Here is a 14,373-nt window from a genome sequence, read left to right as displayed (position 1 = left end):
TTGGAGGGCAACCTAACTGGGAGGAAAAATAAATAAAACCCACAGATTACATGCCTAAAAGCAACTCCCAGCAGAAAAGTATGCTTGCAACTCCCAGACGCTTGCATCCGCCACCAGCAAGTGGGGGCTGAATGGAGAGGAACCGGTGGCATTGCTTAGGGTAAGGACCGGCCCGAAAGCCCTGAGGGCAATCGGAGGGAGCTATCATGAGATAGCAACTTAAACTGTGGGATAGCAAGAGAGAGAGAGGAAATTAACCTGCGAAAAGTGCTAACTGAACACACTGCGGGCCGTTCGCAGAACAAAGGAAGGACTGAACAATTCCAGAGAAGAGCTAGCCGGCTGTGGACCGGCCCATCCCCCGCCGGAGGCAGGAGGCAGGGGGGAGGGGAAAGGGGCAAACTCGGCCCCAGAGACGCACCCCCTACCAAACTGCAAACAGGCTCCCAGTTTCTAACCAAAGACTTCCTGAGATTCTGGATGGTTGACATTTGCCGGGAGGGTCGCGGCTAGAGACCAGCTCCCCGGAACAGTCACAAGGTGCACCGGACTGGCGCGCACGGAAACCGAGGCTGGGCCCGCGGAGGCGAGAAGGCGCACCGCACCTGGGGAGAGTGCGCCTGTCAAGCTCCAGGCTGCCTGAGCTGCTCAGGCTGGGGAAGGCACAAAACGCAGGCCCAACCGAGTCTGTGCTTTTGTGTAGTACCCGAAAACTGGAACCGCACACAACGCAGGGCCCGCTCCCTATAGAGCAGCCTGGAGCCTGAGCAGTGTAGACGGGGAAAGTACACGCCGCGAGCGGGGGCAAACCCAGTGTGGCTGGAACACTGCGAGTGCTCCCCACACACGCCAGTGACATTTGTCTGCAGTGCACCTCCCTCTCCACAGCAGGACTGAACAAGCGAACCTAAACAAGAGACCACTTCCGCCCGCGTGTGTCAGGGTGGAAATTAGACACTGAGGAGACCTGCAAACAGAAGCCAAATAAACAAAGGGAACTGCTGCAGAAGTGACGGGTGCAACACATTAAAATCCCTGTAGTTAACACCGACTACACCGGAAGGGGCCTATAGATATCGAGAAGTGTAAGCTGGAACAAGGAGCTATCTGAAACTGAACCAAACCCACACTGCCCGCAACAGCTCCAGAGAAATTCCTAGATAAATTTTTACTATTTTTTTTAAGTGAAAAAAAATTTTTAACTTTTCTTTTCTTTTCTTTTCTTTTAAAATTCCCTATTACTCCTCTATTACTCCTTAATTTTCATTTTCTTTTATTTTCTTTTAAAGTCCTCTATTACTCCTTAATTTTCATTTTCGTATATTTTTGCTATTTTTTTAATTAAAAAAAATTTTTTTCCTTATGTTTTTCTTTTATTTTAAAGTCCTCTATTACTCCTTAACTTTCATTTTCATTTCACTATAACCTTGCAAAAAAAAAAAAAGACCCTATTTTAAAAGCGAACTTCATATATACTTCTTAAATTTTTTGTGTTTTTGTTTTTAATATTGTATTTTTAAGTCTAACCTCTAGATTGTTAATCTTTCTTTTTCAGTATTTGATATCAATTTTCGACATTTAAGAATCCAATATTCAGTACCCATTTTTACTCAGGAGTGTGATGATTACTCTCTTCCCCTTTTGGCTCTCCTTTTTCTCCCCCAGATCACCTCTATTTCCTCCCTCCCCCTTCTCTTCTCAATCCAATTCTGTGAATCTCTGTGGGTGTTCTGGGCTACGGAGAACACTTAAGGAACAGAGTACTGCGTACATCTGTCTCTCTTCTCTTGAGTCTCCCCTTTTCTCCTCCTGCTCATCTCTATCTCCTTTCTCCCTCTCCTCTTCTTCATGTAACTCTGTGAAACTCTGTGGGTGTCCCTCACTGTGGAGAATCTTTTCACCATTAACTGAGAAGTTTTATTATCAGTGCTGTATAGTTGGAGAAGTCTTGAGGCTACTGGAAGAATGAGACTGAAATCCAGAGGCAGGAGGCTTAAGCCCCAAAACTGAGAACACCAGAAAACTCCTGACTACAGGGAACATTAAGTAATAAGAGATCATCCAAAAGCCTCCATACCTACACTGAAACCAACCACCACCCAAGAGCCAATAAGTTCCAGAGCAAGACATACCACACAAATTCTCCAGCGACGCAGGAACATAGCCCTTAGCATCAACATACAGGCTGCCCAAAGTCACACCAAACACATAGACCCTATCTAAAAACTCACTACTGGACACTCCATTGCACTCCAGAGAGAAGAAATCCAGTTCCATGCACCAGAACACCAACGCAAGCTTCCCTAGCCAGGAAACCTTGAAAGCCAATCATCCAACCCCACCCACTGGGAGAAACCTCCACAATAAAAAGGAACCACAGACCACCAGAATACAGATAGCCCACTCCAGACACAGCAATCTAAACAAGAAGAAAAGGCAGAGAAATACCCAGCAGGTAAAGGAACATGAAAAATGCCCTCCAAGCCAAACAAAAGAGGAGGAGATAGGGAGTCTACCTGAAAAAGAATTTAGAATAATGATAGTAAAAATGATCCAAAATCTTGAAAACAAAATGGAGTTACAGATAAATAGCCTGGAGACAAGGATTGAGAAGATGCAAGAAATGTTTAATAAGGACCTAGAAGAAATAAAAAAGAGTCAATTAAAAATGAATAATGCAATAAATGAGATCAAAAACACTCTGGAGGGATCCAACAGTAGAATAACGGAGGCAGAAGATAGGATAAGTGAGGTAGAAGATAAAATGGTGGAAATAAATGAAGCAGAGAGGAAAAAAGAAAAAAGAATCAAAAGAAATGAAGACAACCTCAGGGGCCTCTGGGACAATGTGAAACACCCCAACATACGAATCATAGGAGTCCCAGAAGAAGAAGACAAAAAGAAAGGCCATGAGAAAATACTCGAGGAGATAATAGACGAAAACTTCCCTAAAATGGGGAAGGAAATAGTTACACAAGTCCAAGAAACCCAGAGAGTCCCAAACAGGATAAACCCACAAGGCGAAACACACCAAGACACGTATTAATCAAATTAACAAAGATCAAACACAAAGAACAAATATTAAAAGCAGCAAGGGAAAAACAACAAATAACACACAAAGGGATTCCCATAAGGATAACAGCTGATCTATCAATAGAAACTCTTCAGGCCAGAAGGAAATGGCAGGACATACTTAAAGTAATAAAAGAGAATAACCTACAACCCAGATTACTGTACCCAGTAAGGATCTCATTCAGATATGAAGGAGAAATCAAAAGCTTTACAGACAGGCAAAAGCTGAGAGAATTCAGCACCACCAAACCAGCTCTTCTACAAATGCTGAAGGATCTTCTCTAGGGAAACACAGAAAGGTTGTATAAATGCGAACCCCAAAACAACGAAGTAAATGGCAACGGGAGCATACCTATCAATAATTACCTTAAATGTAAATGGGTTGAATGTCCCAACCAAAAGACAAAGACTGGCTGAATGGATACAAACACAGGACCCCTATATATGCTGTCCACAAGAGACCCACCTCAAAACAAAGGACACATACAGACTGAAAGTGAAGGGCTGGAAAAAAATGTTTCACGCAAACGGAGACCAAAAGAAAGCAGGAGTCGCAATACTCATATCAGATAAAATAGACTTTAAAATAAAGGCTGTAAAAAAAAATAATAATAAAAAAAATAAAATAAAATAAAGGCTGTGAAAAGAGACAAAGAAGGACACCACATAATGATCAAAGGATCAATGCAAGAAGAAGATATAACAATTATAAACATATATGCACCCAACATAGGAGCACTGCAATATGTAAGGCAAATGCTAACAAAAATGAAGGGGGAAATTAACAATAACACAATAATAGTGGGAGACTTCAATACCCTACTCACACCTATGGATAGATCAACTAAACAGAAAATTAACAAGGAAACACAAACTTTAAATGACACAATGGACCAGCTAAACCTAATTGATATCTATAGGACATTTCACCCCAAAACAATCAATTTCACCTTTTTATCAAGTGCACATTTAAGGAACCTTCTCCAGAATAGATCACATATTAGGCCATAAATCTAGCCTTGGTAAATTCAAAAAAATTGAAATCATTCCAATCATCTTTTCTGACCACAATGCAATAAGATTAGATCTGAATTACAGGGGGAAAAAAACTATTAAAAATTCAAACATATGGAGGCTAAATAACACGCTTCTGAATAACCAACAAATCATAGAAGAAATCAAAAAAGAAATCAAAATATGTATAGAAATGAATGAAAATGAAAACACAACAACCCAAAACCTATGGGACACTGTAAAAGTAGTGCTAAGGGGAAGGTTCATAGCATTACAGGCTTACCTCAATAAACAAGAAAAAAGGGAGAAGAACCAAATCAACAAAATTAGAAATGAAAATGGAGAGATCACAACAGACAACACTGAAATACAAAGGATCATAAGAGACTACTACCAGCAGCTCTATGCCAATAAAATGGACAACTTGGATGAAATGGACAAATTCTTAGAAAAGTTTAACTTTCCAAAACTGAACCAGGAAGAAATAGAAGATCTTAACAGACCCATCACAAACACAGAAATCGAAACTGTAATCAGAAATCTTCCAGCAAACAAAAGCCCAGGACCAGATGGCTTCACAGCTGAATTCTACCAAAAATTTAGAGAAGAGCTAACACCTATCTTACTCAAACTCTTCCAGAAAATTGCAGAAGAAGGTAAACTTCCAAACTCATTCTATGAGCCACCATCACCCTAATTCCAAAACCAGACAAAGATGCCACAAAAAAAGAAAACTACAGGCCAATATCACTGATGAACATAGACACAAAAGTCCTTAACAAAATTCTAGCAAACAGAATCCAACAACATATTTAAAAGATCATACATCATGACCAAGTGGGCTTTATCCCAGGAATGCAAGGATTCTTTAATATCCACAAATCAATCAATGTAATACACTGCATTAACAAACTGAAAGATAAAAACCATATGATTATCTCAATAGATGCAGAAAAAGCCTTTGACAAAATTCAACATCCATTTATGACAAAAACTCTCCAGAAAGCAGGAACTGAAGGAACATACCTCAACATAATAAAAGCTATATGTGACAAACCCACAGCAAACATTACCCTCAATGGTGAAAAATTGAAAGCATTTCCCCTAAAATCAGGAACAAGACAAGGGTGCCCACTCTCACCACTACTATTCAACATAGTTTTGGAAGTTTTGGCCACAGCAATCAGAGCAGAAAAAGAAATAAAAGGAATCCAGATAGGAAAAGAAGAAACGAAACTCTCATTGTTTGCAGATGACATGATCCTCTACATAGAAAACCTTAAAGACCCCACCAGAAAATTACTAGAGTTAATCAATGAATATAGTAAAGTTGCAGGATATAAAATTAACACACAGAAATCCCTTGTATTCCTATACACTAACAATGAGAAAACAGAAAGAGGAATTAAGGAAACAATACCATTCACCATTGCAACAAAAAGAATAAAATACTTAGGAGTATATCTACCTAAAGAAACAAAAGACCTATACATAGAAAACTATAAAACACTGATGAAAGAAATCAAAGAGGACACAAATAGATGGAGAAATACACCATGTTCATGGGTTGGAAGAATCAATATTGTTAAAATGACTATAATACCCAAAGCAATCTATAGATTCAATGCAATCCCTATCAAGCTACCAACGGTATTCTTCACAGAACTAGAACAAATAATTTCACAATTTGTATGGAAACACAAAAAACCTTGAATAGCCAAAGCAATCTTGAGAAAGAATAATGGAACTGGAGGAATCAACCTGCCTGACTTCAGGCTCTACTACAAAGCCACAGTCATCAAGACAGTATGGTACTTGCACAAAGACAGAAATATAGATCAATGGAACAAAATAGAAAGCCCAGAGATAAATCCATGCACCTATGGACACCTTATCTTTGACAAAGGAGGCAAGAATATACAATGGAAAAAAAGACAACCTCTTTAACAAGTGGTGCTGGGAAAACTGGTCAACCACTTGTAAAAGAATGAAACTAGAACACTTTCTAACACCATACACAAAAATAAACTCAAAATGGATAAAAGATCTAAATGTAAGACCAGAAACTATAAAACTCCTAGAGGAGAACATAGGCAAAACACTCTCCGACATAAATCACAGCAAGATCCTCTATGACTCACCTCCCAGAATATTGGAAATAAAAGCAAAAATAAACAAATGGGACCTAATGAAACTTAAAAGCTTTTGCACTACAAAGGAAACTATAAGTAAGGTGAAAAGACAGCCCTCAGATTGGGAGAAAATAATAGCAAATGAAGAAACAGACAAAGGATTAATCTCAAAAAATATACAAGCAACTCCTGCAGCTCAATTCCAGAAAAATAAATGACCCAATCAAAAAATGGGCCAAAGAACTAAACAGACATTTCTCCAAAGAAGACATACAGATGGCTAACAAACACATGAAAAGATGCTCAACATCACTCATTATCAGAGAAATGCAAATCAAAACCACAAGGAGGTACCATTACACGCCAGTCAGGATGGCTGCTATCCAAAAGTCTACAAGCAATAAATGCTGGTGAGGTGTGGAGAAAAGGGAACCCTCTTACACTGTTGGTGGGAATGCAAACTAGTACAGCCACTATGGAGAACAGTGTGGAGATTTCTTAAAAAACTGGAAATAGAACTGCCATATGACCCAGCAATACCACTCCTAGGCATACACACTGAGGAAACTAGATCTGAAAGAGACACATGTACCGCAATGTTCATTGCAGCACTGTTTGTAATAGCCAGGACATGGAAATAACCTAGATGCCCATCAGCAGACGAATGGATAAGCTGTGGTACATATACACCATGGAATATTACTCAGCCATTAAAAAGAATACATTTGAATCAGTTCTAATTAGATGGATAAACTGGAGCCCATTATACAGAGTGAAGTAAGCCAGAAAGATAAACACCAATACAGTATACTAACACATATATATGGAATTTAGAAAGATAGTAATGATAACCCTATATGCAAGACAGAAAAAGAGACACAGATGTACAGAACAGACTTTTGGACTCTGTGGGAGAAGGCGAGGGTGGGATGATCTGAGAGAACAGCGTCAAAACATGTATATTATCAAGTGTGCAACAGATCGCCAGTCCAGGTTGGATGCATGAGACAAGTGCTTGGGGCTGGTCCACTTGGATGACCCAGAGGGATGGGATGGGGAGGGAGGTGGGAGGGGGGTTCAGGATGGGGAACACATGTAATTCCATGGCTGATTCATGTCAATGTATGGCAAAAACCACTACAATATTGTAGATTAATTAGCCTCCAACTAATAAAAATAAATGGAAAAAAATGAATATTAGACAATTTGCTTTTTAAAAGTCCCTTGACCCTTCCTAACACCTAAAATTTTAATTGTTCTTCTTGCCTCCCTCCTCTTCCCTCCTCTGTCCCTTCCTCTCCCTTGACTCCACCCAGTGCTTTGTAAGGTTTCTAATTTTGTCTCTAAGGCGTGCAAGAATACTACAGATTTCTCTCATTTCTTTATGCATGGTGATTCAACCTTCCCTTTTTTCCACTTTCTCTTTCTAGATTATGTTGATGGAGCCTAACTCTAACCCCCAAATAGAGTTTAAAGGTGTTTACATTTAAGAAAATAATAAAGGTGTGTTGGTTTTGTAGGGCTGCTGCCATAACAAACTGCTACAAAAGCGTGATGTCCAAAAAACAATGGAAATGAATCTTCTCGTAGCACCTGAGGTCAGAGGTCTGAACCAAGTTTGTGGACAGACCTGCTCTCCTTCTAGTGTCTCTTGGGAGATTCAGTTCCTTTCCTCTTTTAGCTTCTGGTGGTTGCCAGCATTCCTTGGTGGAAGGTCACATCACCCCAGTCTCTGCCTCCATCTTTGCATCACCTTCTCAACTCTATGTCTCTGTCTCCTCTCTTATTAGGAACATGTGACTACACTTAGACCTGAATGATTCAGGATAAACTTCTTTCATAATTCTTAACTCAATTAGATCTTCTGCCCTATCAGATAATATTCACAGAGTTCCAGGGATTAGGAAGTGAATATATTGGGGGGTTTGGGAGGGGTAGGGAAGAGGGGGGAATTTTTCTGCCTACCACAGTCAGCCTTATCTGTTTTTCTCTAAATCTCCCCTTTTGTTTAGAAAATAAACTAAAACTGACCACAGTACTGGGCTGCAAAATGTCTTAACTAATTCCAAACAACTGGTATCATGGAAACAATCAAAATGGTTTAAAAGGTTACATTTAACTATGCTTTTCTTCAATTTTAGTTGACCTTCATCTAGAAGTTTTTTTTTCATTCTTAAATTACAAGACAGTCCCCACAGTAATCACAGATGCCATCCTCTAAGTTATTCTTTTGTATAATTTTAGTGAAAAACATGGTATTGTAACAATTATACCGTATTTTATATAAGCTATTATCTCTCCTTGATGGACATGGGTTTGGGTGGACTCTGGGAGTTGGTGATGGACAGGGAGGCCTGGTGTGCTGTGGTTCATGGGGTCTCAAAGAGTCAGTCATGACTGAGAGACTGAACTGAACTGAACTGTCTATATCTAATAGTTACTCCCCAGCCAGACATACTGTTATCCCTATTTTGAAATTTTCTTTTAATGTAAACCAATATTTGTCTTGAGAAAAAAGTGGGAAAGGTCAAGGTTACTTACCAGATCCCCAGCAGGGAAGTGTGGGACCCTTTCTGTCTCTGGTGTGGCCCCTCACTTTGACTTCTGGTCAACTCTTGCCCTCTCTACCAAAACACCTTCAGAAAAAAGACTCACTGATGTATTTACAGAGGAATGTGTAAACAGCTGCTGCCAACTCAGTGAGTCTTCCATCGTAAAGATAGAGTGCTCATAGAAATGGATTTTGAAATCAGAGAATCCTGACTGAATGCCAGTTCAGACATTTACTAGCTATATGACACTGAGTGTGTTATTTCATTTTTCTGAGTATCACTCTTTTTTCATACTTAGCTTTTGAAGATTAATGAAATTTCTTAAACAAATAAGTGAAAGGCCTTGTAAAAAAAAAAAAGATACTCAATAAATGTTATCTATTAGCTCTTTTTATTATGAGGCAAAGGCTTAAAAGTTACCACCATCCCAATGAAGAATTTCAGATGTCAGTAGACAAGAGTATGGGAGGGATGCTAGGGCAGGGGAAATGTTTCTTCCTTTCTATCTCCAGAATCATACTATACCACATGTAGTTACTTTTCCCCCTTTTGACTGCATGTTTAATGTATAAAAATGTGTACTGGAGTGTTTAGTATATGAAATATCATATGTGGCAATAAACTGTGTGATAACAATATATCAAAAACTTTTGTTATTATTAACAAAAATATTAAGTTGACTTAAACAGTAGAAGGAGTTTACTGTTTCACCCAATCAGAAAATCCAGAGGTGGGGCAGGGTATAATCACTTTGATTTGAGTTTCCCTTTTATTTCTCTGAGATAGTCTAAAGACTGCAGTCCTCTGTGTCTGGGTTATTTTTAGGTTGGCTTCCTTTTTCGTAGCCAGATGGCTTCTAATAATAAATGGAGCTGTTCGCCCCATTGAACTGAAGACCCAAACCACTCTGAGAGGACAATTCATTTGTCTATCCCTGAAATACCGTGTCCAAGTGACTGCTATGCATTGATTGATTAGAGCTGGGGTTATATTCACTTGTTGAATATTTTTTGTGTCATATGCTTGCTTTCTGAAACTCTCTCAGACATACAACCTTGGCAAATCAGAGAGAGTTACCCTAGAATCTGAACCTGAAACTAGAGAGAAAAGAAATAGGATGTACACAGAGTCCACTCTGGCAAGGGTGACGGCAGTGGCAATAGCTGCAGACATTTAGCAGAAATTAGCAGGGACAGCAAGCCGCTCTAGTGCAAGCTGCAGGCTCTAGATGCAACAGGCACTGCTCTCTGGTGGCAGCCACTGATGGTAGCAGCCATGTCTTCACAGGACCAGTTCTATAGCTCAACTTTGTTCCCAACTACATAGCCTGCAAGACTAGTTCTCTAGTCATCCTAGGGATTTTTAATAAATCATTTTATTTTTCATTTGATGTTAACTTGAATACATTTCTATTTTGGCTGAGAAACAGCATTACCCTGAGTTCTAAGTCAGTCAGGGCCCATCCCTGGAGCTGGGAACCAGATTAACCTCACCCAAACCACATAGCTGCTTTGCAGTGGGGAGAGGAGGAAAGGGTATTGGGATAGCCACCACTAAAAAAGAATATTAATGGTCTTTAACATCAACAAAACAAACTTGCTAACTTGTTCTTTGCTTTCTTCTACCATTAAAGTAACATCAGTGACATTTCTGAAACAGAGGAAACTCTGATAATTATTGAAGCTTTGAGAGAAGCTAGCTTACCAAAATTTCTTCCTAAAGATGTCCTACTTTTTGAAAAGATTATGAGAGATATTTTTTGTGGAGCAACAGTTTCGAAAGTAAATCAGATTGTCTTGGAGGTAATAAGACCTTTGAAAATCATTACAAATCATTTATATGTGGAATATCAGTTAAGATAAGAAACTATAATAGATGTGAATTTGAATGTTAGTTAGTCCTGAAATTCTCTATTCATGTTATAACTTGGGACACAAAAATACTTGGAGATATATATTTCCCATGAATGAAGAACTTTCAGTGCATCTTGGCATAATGGAAACAAGAACAAATTGTGTACCTTTAAGGAAGGAAGGCTGTTAACACATATTTTGCTCCTCAATTTTTTCATCTTTCAAGTGAGAATGATACTGTCTGCTCTTCCTACTTTCAAAAGGTGCTTAGAGAATCAAATTATATCAGAATTATGAATAAAGACTTTAATGTGTAAATACTTTGTGATTATTAAAATGACACAATTTCAAAGCCATTTATGGGGCTTCCATGGTGGCTCAGATGGTAAAGAAACAGAGCCCTTTATATTTTCTCTTATATATGTAAAACCATACAGTCATTGCCTTAGTTTAGGTAGGATCTTAGTGTCTTCTGTTACTATGATACAACCTCCTGCTACTCCCTCCATTCTAATATGTTGTCATATGGCCACCAGAGTTGCTTTCCTAAAACATATGTTTGGTCACATCAGCAAAGCATCTATTGAAGCCATGTTGCCTCTAATACAACAGTCAAATTAATTATCTTGGCCATAATGTCAGACCAGGTTATTTTTCTAATACTGAGCATTAAAGTAAGAAACTAGGAAAAAGAGCAATAAAACAAGTTATCTGAAATGAAACCAATGAAAATAATGAAGGAAAGGGCAGAAATCAACCAAATAAAGAATAAAAACTATAGGAAAAACAACAAAACCAAAGTTATCAGTTTGATTATATACAGACTTCAAGCAAGAATGATTAATAATTGAAACAAATAATAATATTAGAGATTTAAAAGTGATGAGAACATTATGAACAACCTAAGTTAATAAATGTAAAGCTATAGACATGTTGCATTAAGCAACAGGGAATGGGAAGTGGTCACTGAGCAAAAACAATTTTTAAAGATACTCAGAGCAACTTCTTCCCATCCCTGCTCCCCAAAATTCAGACACAGATGGTTTTATAGTTTTAATTGGAGATTTTATGCTATAATTCATATATGTATCCTTTTGAGATAACCTTTTTTCAGATTTCCCATATCACCTAATAAATGGCTTTTTTTTTTGGTAAGGGTTTCATATGTACATTTTGTGCTTACTGGATATAAAGTTATATACATAGCCTATTAATTATATTTTTCAGAACTTGATACTTATTTTTACTGATTTATCAGTTTCTGGAAGGAGTATATCAAAATCTTAACTGAAATTACTGATTTATCTGTGTGTCTTGCATGTGTGTCAATTGTTACTTTATACAGTTTGACATTGTAAGTTGTGTATATTTTTGTTTATTCTTTAACCACTATACTCTGTCTTTTTCTGGACCATATGCTATGTCTTGCTTTAAGACCTATTTAGTCAGATATTAAAATTTCTATCCAACTTTTTTATGTGGATTTGTATTTTTAGAATCTCTTTTTCCATTCTTGTATTTCTCAAACCTTCTATGTTTCTCTGTTTGAACTATAAGTCTTATGGGAGATGTACCAGTGGACTTTGTTTTCTTGTAATTCAGTCTGTGATTGTCCTGTGTTGATTTTAACTTTTTATATTCATTACAGATTCTGTTATCTTAAAATTCATTACTGTTGTAATATTTATTTAATTTCTTTTTCTTCATTGTTTCTCTCTTGCCCTGCTCTCTGTGGGATAGATTGAATTTTCTTCTGTGTTTATTTTGTGTTTATTCTGTATGGTGCCTCTCTTAACTGAAGACTGACATCCAGCATTATTTGTTCCTATTTATTAATTTTTTCAATATCTATATATTTTCCCTTTCAAAACAAGTACTTTAGCATACTCTTTGGTCTTCCCCATACTCTCATTCTTATATATGTCATATCATAAATGTTTGTTATGGGAATTTTTTTTCCTTTTCCTTGGACCTAATTTTATAAATACGTGTTTGCCCACACAGGCATATGCATGCCTTTAGAATACTGTAAACTAACAAGGTATTTTATAAAGCTTTCTCTTCATATCTCTTATAGACTTCAATGTATTCCTTTTTTTAGTACTTCTTCCAACAGTGTTTTTCAAGTAGGTTTTGTGTGACAAAACTTTGGCAACTATTTCTGATATGCCTTTATATTTAGATTGCAGTTTGGCTGGTTATAAAATTCTAAGTTTAAAGTTCTTTTCATTTAATACATTAAAATATTTAACATCTTTAAAATGTTATTACATTTTCCCTTGCTCCACTCTTGAAATGGTCAGTGTCACTTTAGTATATGTTCCTTTGTAGTGTATCTGTTCTTTCTCTCCAGAAGCTTTTAAATTTTTCATTTGCCTTTGATACTCTTAATCTCAGTATAAATTCTCTTGTTATGAATTTTGGTATTCTATAAGCCCTTTTAATATGTAATTTTGAAGGCAACGTATAGTGTAAGATTCTTTGTTCCACATGATTAAATGAGTTAGACTTTTCCAGACGAACAAGTTGCAGGTCCAGACTCTAAACTATGCTTAGTTTTTTTTCATAGCACTTATCTTTGTTTTACATTTTTTATATTTTCTTTGTCTCATTATTTTAATGAAAATGCAGTTTGATTTTTTTCTTTTGCTGTGTGGTTTCTAAGAGAAAGACAGTGGATATTTGCATCTAAGTTTTGCCTGCATTTTGAAGATTTCATTTGCATTTTAAAGATTTTTATTTTGCTATAAAAAAGGAGGAAAATGTCAGTTGACAAGTTTTCCTTCTCTGTCTTATGTGAACATCTTTCTATTCTTCTCAAAGAGAGTGTGCAAATTCCCTACTCTCCTTCCTACAATTAAAAGTTTTAAGTCCTTCCAGTGTTACATTTAACATTTTTCAAGGCACAGCTAAAACAAATAACATTGGCATTGTAATAACATTTCTACATGTAGATTAATTTTACTTTTGAACCTCATTATTCATTCACCTTTTCATCAGTTTTACAAGTTAATTTATGGCTTATGGAAAAGTTTTATATATGAGAATATTAATTTATTCAGCTACTTCCTCCTTTGTATATTTTTACATTGATAAATATGCAAGCTCTCAACTGTTTAATAAAATGTTACCAAATTGTAGCATATGGCTCATGGAAATGGCACAAAGATAATTTAAAGTTGTGATTTTAATATTAAGTGTGGAATAATTCAGTCTCATTTAATGGTGTGTTTTTGATGACTTACACAATGACCAATCAATCATATATAACACACCCACATAGGAAGACATGTTATTAAAAAAATACCCTGTAGGTGTGCTATTTATACATTTTGTTCATTTGTGATACAAGAATTTGAATTGCATGTGGAATAAGTTGGAATCTATTCAACTTATTCACATTACTGTCTTTAGCAGTATTCAACATGTGTAGGGGTCATTATCTCAGAGCAACCAAAGGATAACCTGAGAATTACTAAAACCACATAATGCTATAGGAACTACATATACTTTGTCATCCAGTTAACTCCAAAGAACATCTGATATAGCCATAAATATTTAGGTCAGGATTATGATTTTATTTCAAAACCTTCACCAGGTAGGATGACCCGAGTATATCTGAATATGTCTTCTTTTATTATCTCAGTTCTTCTGATCTTCAGTGCATCCCATGCTATCTTTACTCCACACTTGTGTGACTTTTCACTTGTATCCAGGCAGTATCTAGGTTTGTATTAGTGACTGCAGAGA

The 14,373-nt window shown here is 37.1% G+C and overlaps 1 protein-coding gene across 1 annotated transcript in view; it reads left to right on the top strand.

Annotated features, from left to right (window-relative positions):
• DNAH14 (dynein axonemal heavy chain 14) overlaps positions 1–14,373 on the top strand; it is a 394,377-nt gene that overhangs the window by 194,087 nt on the left and 185,917 nt on the right. The window contains exon 33 of the mRNA XM_043484666.1: positions 10,404–10,572. Coding sequence (XP_043340601.1) covers positions 10,404–10,572 — 169 coding nt within the window. The remainder of the gene's footprint in view (positions 1–10,403; positions 10,573–14,373) is intronic.

The sequence above is a fragment of the Cervus canadensis genome, chromosome 13 (assembly GCF_019320065.1).
Source record: "Cervus canadensis isolate Bull #8, Minnesota chromosome 13, ASM1932006v1, whole genome shotgun sequence".
NCBI classification, from domain to species: Eukaryota; Metazoa; Chordata; class Mammalia; order Artiodactyla; family Cervidae; genus Cervus; species Cervus canadensis.
This window is presented reverse-complemented; position numbering and strand designations above follow the sequence as displayed.